This window comes from Danio rerio, chromosome 3, assembly GCF_052040795.2.
Source record: "Danio rerio strain M-AB ecotype USA chromosome 3, GRCz13ab, whole genome shotgun sequence".
NCBI classification, from domain to species: Eukaryota; Metazoa; Chordata; class Actinopteri; order Cypriniformes; family Danionidae; genus Danio; species Danio rerio.
Window position 1 is genome coordinate 34,575,893 of NC_141023.1, and position 6,000 is coordinate 34,581,892.

A 6,000-nucleotide genomic window follows, 5' to 3' on the forward strand; every position below is an offset into this window, starting at 1 on the left:
CAGTATAGGTCAATTAAATAAACTAAATAGGTCGTAGTCTATGTGTGTCAATGTTTCCCAGTTCTGGGTTGCAGCTGGAAGGGCATCCGCTGTGTAAAATATATGCTGGAAAAGTTGGCGGTTCATTCCACTGTGGCCATCCCTGATGAATAAAGAAACTAAGGCGAAGGAAATTGAATGAATGAATAATAAGACCGATCACAATCTGCTGCCTATCAGTCCGAGCATCCCTAAAGCACTCACAAAGTTACAACTTATTTTAAAAAAACAACAAACTACTCATAAAAATGTGTGATTTGGGACGCAGCCTAAATGAAACTGGCAAATGGTCAAACTATATTAATTATTCATGCATGCTGGGAAAAGGGAGAATGGGATTGAACTAATCCATTTCTTTCTCATAGTAAAAAAATGCAGTCATCCCATATGCATAAAGCTATGCTCCAGAAAGGTCTTTTTATAACATCATCTAATTGAATATATTCAATGTAATAAAGGTGGCAGATTATAAATGTCAATCTATTTTAAATTAAAATGTAGCCAATAAATGAATCTCAAAAGCCACGCAACAGCACGGTGGAATTTATTTCAGACAGCGCTGCCTCTGTTTTTGTTTTTGTTGATTTTTCTGCTCATATCTAAAGTGTGATAATGGCTGAGATTCCCAGGTATTTAACCTCATCACACAGCATGACGTAAAGCTCACAGTTTGCTCTCAGAGACACCTCTCTCCCCGTCGCTCTGAATCGTGACTTCGGTGTAAATGAGGGCAGAGCTGCCACAGTTCAGATGAAGGTGTTGCAGCACTGCAGCTCACTTTTATCCGGCTTCTCAGCGATCGAGATGTCGGGGAATCTCCACCATTCTCCTCCTAATGAAGGCACATGAATGAAAGTCATTCGTCTTCAGAACATATAAAAAAAACACCACCAGATGCCCCTAGAATAAATTCTACTAGACTATTATTGATTACATGGTGAAGGCGTAATGAAACCTCTCAGCAGTAAGTTAACGGTCACGTCATTTGTGATGAATAGACTCACCAAAAGCATGTTTTATGAAACTCTGCCTTTTCATCAGAAATTGCTGCAGATGTCTACTTGCTAAATGTTTGCTTTCAAATTTTTTCTACAGATTTCAGAGCCTACCAATGTGTTTCTAAACCGTATGCTGAATAGAGAGACCGTTACGAGGATTACATATAAGCGTGAGTGCCACAAATGTGACTTTCTTAATGTCATCTGAGCACTTTTTGTACATTCGTTAACTTTTGAAGGCTGTTTTTTTGTTAGTGTTAAAGGCATAGCTTGCCCAGAAATGAAAATGTGCTGATGATTCATCCTCAGGCTGTCCAAGATGTAGGTGAAGTTTTTGATTTTTTAGCAGAAACTTCTGGTCCTTGGTGATTCATAATATGCAAGTTAATGGTTATGAAAAATTGAAAGGTTAAAAAAAACATAATGGCAAAAACATTTATACCTGTGGTTCTTAACAATACATTGAGGCCCTGTAAAGCCAAATGATCAGTCTGACCAAGAAACTGAACATTATTTACAACATTATTACTCTCAAAGTGCTGGTAGCCATTGACTATCTTATGAATCACTTTGAGCCATGAAACGTCACCTACACCTTGGATGGCCTGAGGGTAAATAAATTAACAGCATTTTTTTTTTCATTTTAGGGTGAACTATGTCTTTAAATTTATATTACGATCAAAATTAATGTATGTTAATATTGGTGTATTTGATTTGATTGAAAGCTGCCTTCAACTATAATATAAATTAAACGGTTTGCATAGTCTGAGTGTGAATTAAAATAGCTTTTGTGAGAGGCTTCATAACCCTTAATGAAAAAGGACAGGAAAAACAAACTTGGCTTTGTATTACCACCTGGTGGTCTTGGATATGAAGTGATATTTTATTATCTCAGCATTGCTATTGGAACAAAAAAATGACAATATGATAATATCCTTCATTTTCCTGTAGGGAGATAGACATCTTAGGATGATGAAAAAAGTGTGTGTGTGATTCATCTGTTCTCATCGGTTGTCTAATACTGTCTTTTCAGATGATGCATACTTATTGATGGGGCTGAATATTGAGGAGCTGTATCCCGAAACCTCACGGTTTATCACTTATGAAGGGTCGATTACTATTCCACCGTGCCTTGAGACAGCTACCTGGATATTAATGAATAAGCCAATTTACATCTCACAGATAGAGGTGAAATACTGCAAGTTCTGGGAAATACAAAACATTGTCTCCACATTTTTTATATATTGTAATAAATTAATTATTATATTATATTATATTATATTATATTATATTATATTATATTATATTATATTATATTATATTATATTATATTATATTATTTGTAAGTACCATTATTTTAAAGAAAATTGTATTTGGTGTAATATAAAATACATTTATAAAATAAACAAATTTATTTGGAAAGCTTTAGGGTTATTAAGTCTTATTTGTTTTATTTCAGCTAAAATAAAAGCTGCTTTTAATTTTTAAAACCATTTTAAGGTCAAAATTATCAGCCACTTTAAGCTACATATTTTTTTCTGTAGTCTACAGAACAAACCATCGTTATACAATGATTTGCCTAATTACCCTAACTTAATCAACCTAGTTAAGGCTTTAAATGTCACTTTAAGCTGTATAGAAGCGTCTTGAAAAAATATCTAGTAAAATATTACTTACTGTCATCATGGCAAAGATAAAATAAATTATTTCTCAGAAATGAGTTATGAAAACTATTTTGTTTAGAAATGTGTTGAAAAAATATTCTCTCCATTAAACAGAAATTGGGGGAAAGATTAACAGGGGGCTAATAATTCTGACTTCAACTGTATTATAATGATTTTCCACAGATGCAGTCTCTTCGTCTCCTCAGTCAAAACCAGCCGTCTCAGATCTTCCTCAGTATGGGTGACAACATGCGGCCGACCCAAACTCTGCACCAGCGCTGCATCCGTACCAACATCAACTTCAGCCAGAGGCGGGACTGTCCCAACAACCGCGTGCTGAGGCCGCAATACAGAGGTCTGTGTAACACACACACACAGCGTGTGTCATAAGAGCACATTGCACACATGCTGCGCTCAAGAAAGCATGAGCTAATTAGACACTCATCATTATCGCTCTTGAAACAGATGGAATTGAAACATTTATCTTTGTGAATAAGTGTTACGCTCCACAAAGAAAGTTTTGTGACAGCACATTCTCATCTCTTTCCAGTGAATGAATGCCTTCTGAAGTAAAAGCTTGAGGTGGATTAGTTACTTCAGCAGCCTGTTTAATATATGAGTATACATGTATTCCCTAACACATTTCAAGACAACATTTATTTGGTTAAAAAAACTGGGGTAGCAATAGAGGGTGTGCTTGTGTCAAATCATGGAATAATCCAAAATCCAACTGCATTTACAAAACTGCATGACTTCTATATGGAACCTGGCTGAACTTTTAGAGATGTGACTCTTTTCTCTAGGCATGTGATAATTAAATTAAACAGAGCCAAAAACAGCTGCAGGTATGTCAGCTCTTGCTGCAAAAAAAACAGCAAACAAGAATAAGTCCATGAGCTGGAATGAATCCAAATAACTTACTTTATCAAGGAAATAGAAGCAAAACATGATGACCAACATCTAACCACTCTAGGCAAGACAAGGCAAGTTTATATATATAGTACATTTCATATACAGTGGCAATTTAAAGTGCTTTTCATAACAGGAATAAGAGAGACAAGTATAAAAAACTAACAATAACAGTAATTAAAAACCTTTAAAATATGGTAAAACAGGTTATAAAAGAGAAAAGAAAAATACAATAGTGCGGTCTGTGGGATGTGTTTTCAGTCTTGATTTGAATGTGCCTAATGTTGGAGCACATCTGATTATTTCTGGAAGCTGATTCCAGCAGCGGGGGGTGTAGTAGCTGAATGCGGATTCAACCTGCTTTGACTGAACCCTTGAAATTTCTAGTTTAATATGATCCTAAAGATTTGAGATCTGTTAGGTTTGTATTCATTGAGCATATCTGTACTGTATTGAGGTCCTATAGGCCATTTAGTAATTTCTAGACAAGTAGTAATACTTTAAAATCTATTCTGAATGTTACTGGGAGCCAGTGTAAACACAAGAACAGCATGTACAACCTAAGAAGAGTTTGCTAGTGTAATATTAAATTCAAATCAGTTAACAGAACTTACCACAGTGACAATCATTCAGTCTTGCTCAATACACACTTCACAATAATTTAAGTAGTATACTTGCCTATTTAAATTTGTTTGACTCCTGAAACTTTTATAGTTTTTTTTGTTGTTCTACATTTTTATACTATATCTGGATAGCTGCTTATTTTAGACATTTGCTACTAGATCGTAATTTTTAAGACAACATAAAGCTAAAGCAATCCAGGAGTTGATTAAAGCAAAGAAATGTAATATTCTATCAATCAAGTCAATCACCTGATCCTAACCCAATTGAGCATGCATTTCACCTTTTGAAGACTAAACTTCAGATGTAGTATTTTTTTTTTAAATTGCAAATATTTTTGTTTGTTTTTTTTATTTTTATTAGCATTTCTTTTTTTGTTTGCAAATTTCATTTTTATTTTTCAAAACTTAATTTTCTCTTTGCAGCTCTTTATTTTTGTTAGCAAAATTAATTTTTATTTCTCAAAAATAAATTTTTGCTTTGCGATTTTTGGAGATTTGCGTTTTTTTTTTTTTTTTTTTTGCTCAATACTTATTTTTTATTTGCAAAACTTTCTTTGATTTTGCCAGTATATGTGCGTAACAGAGGCAAGCTAGTGAGGTGCAATGCAGGTAAGCCTCACTCCCCTGACCTCAAAAAATGTGCTCTAGCGACAGACGCTAAAGGCCATGGTCTTTAGCCTCCTTGTTAGAGCAACCAACTCCCATACAAAGAATCGCCGTTTCGATCCCAGCTCAGAGCGGGTTGGGTGCAATAGGACTGCTGGGTTACATGTGGGGCTCATCTGGGATGGGGATGAGGTTTAGGAGAGTGAATTCAACAGAAGCCAGCTAGCGAAGTTTTATGCAGGTAAACCTCACTCCTCTGACCTCTAAAGGTGCTCTAGTGACAGGTATATTTATGGGAAAGTCAAAAATGCATTACATTAGTTTTTTTTTAAATAGTAAACTATAAATCTAAACTTAATTTTACTTTAAATGCAATTTACTAAATTTTTGTATTGTATTTTTTAGATTTCCAAGTAGTTGTTTCTTGTTCAAATATTTTTCTATCCTAAAAAAACATACATAAATGGAAAGCTTATTTATTTAGCTTTCAGATGATGTGTAAATCTCAATTTCTAAAAATTGACCCGTAATACTGATTTTTAGTCCTGTGTCACATACATAGCAGATGCTTATTCAAAACTATTTTTTCTTGCAGGATTCTTTGATGAATAAAAATATTCTTTAAGCTTTTGTTTTAATTGACAGAGAAAGTTATGTAACAACACATTTTCATCTGCTTTCAGTGAATGAATGGCTTCTGAAATAAAAGCTTGACGTGGATTAGTTACTTCAGAAACCTGTTTGACGGACAGAGGATGATGGGAAACATGCTGCGAGGTGAAGACAAAGGACTCCAATAAAATATATGAAATTACTTTTTTACTTGTTTATATATATATAAATATCTCTCAAAGACATTGCTTAGTGCGTTGAGTCAGACAGGACTGGTTGCTTCATCTTCGCTTCTTGAAGTACTGTTTACTCTTATTGTTTGCATCTGAAAAAAAGCAGGTGCTTTCAAGACTTTTGCAGCGAATGGAAAACTACCTTTGCTCTATGCACAGGGATTTCAACTTTACTTGGACACCAGGCAAACAAAAGGATTTCAAGCCTATATCTTGGACTTTTTGGAGCATGTTGCCTTCTCTACGTAAGTGTTTACAGTGCTAAATGGATTGAGTGAGTATCTGCCCAATAAATCTTTGAAGTGGTCATTGTGAA

General features: G+C 34.5%; 1 protein-coding gene across 2 annotated transcripts in view; it reads left to right on the forward strand.

The window, feature by feature from the left end:
- Positions 1-6,000, forward strand: part of ca10b (carbonic anhydrase 10 (inactive)b) — a 62,670-nt gene extending 56,670 nt beyond the window's left edge. Inside the window, exons 6-10 of one of the 2 annotated variants that reach the window (XR_015481000.1) lie at positions 1,135-1,207; positions 2,071-2,225; positions 2,885-3,056; positions 5,523-5,616; positions 5,788-6,000. Coding sequence is in view for 1 of the 2 variants with exons in the window: in XM_087244814.1 (XP_087100940.1) it covers positions 1,135-1,207; positions 2,071-2,225; positions 2,885-3,056; positions 5,523-5,545 (423 nt within the window). In the remaining variant the exon portion in view is untranslated. Of the gene's footprint in view, positions 1-1,134; positions 1,208-2,070; positions 2,226-2,884; positions 3,057-5,522 lie in introns of both variants that reach the window. The other variant, XM_087244814.1, reaches the window with a different exon arrangement.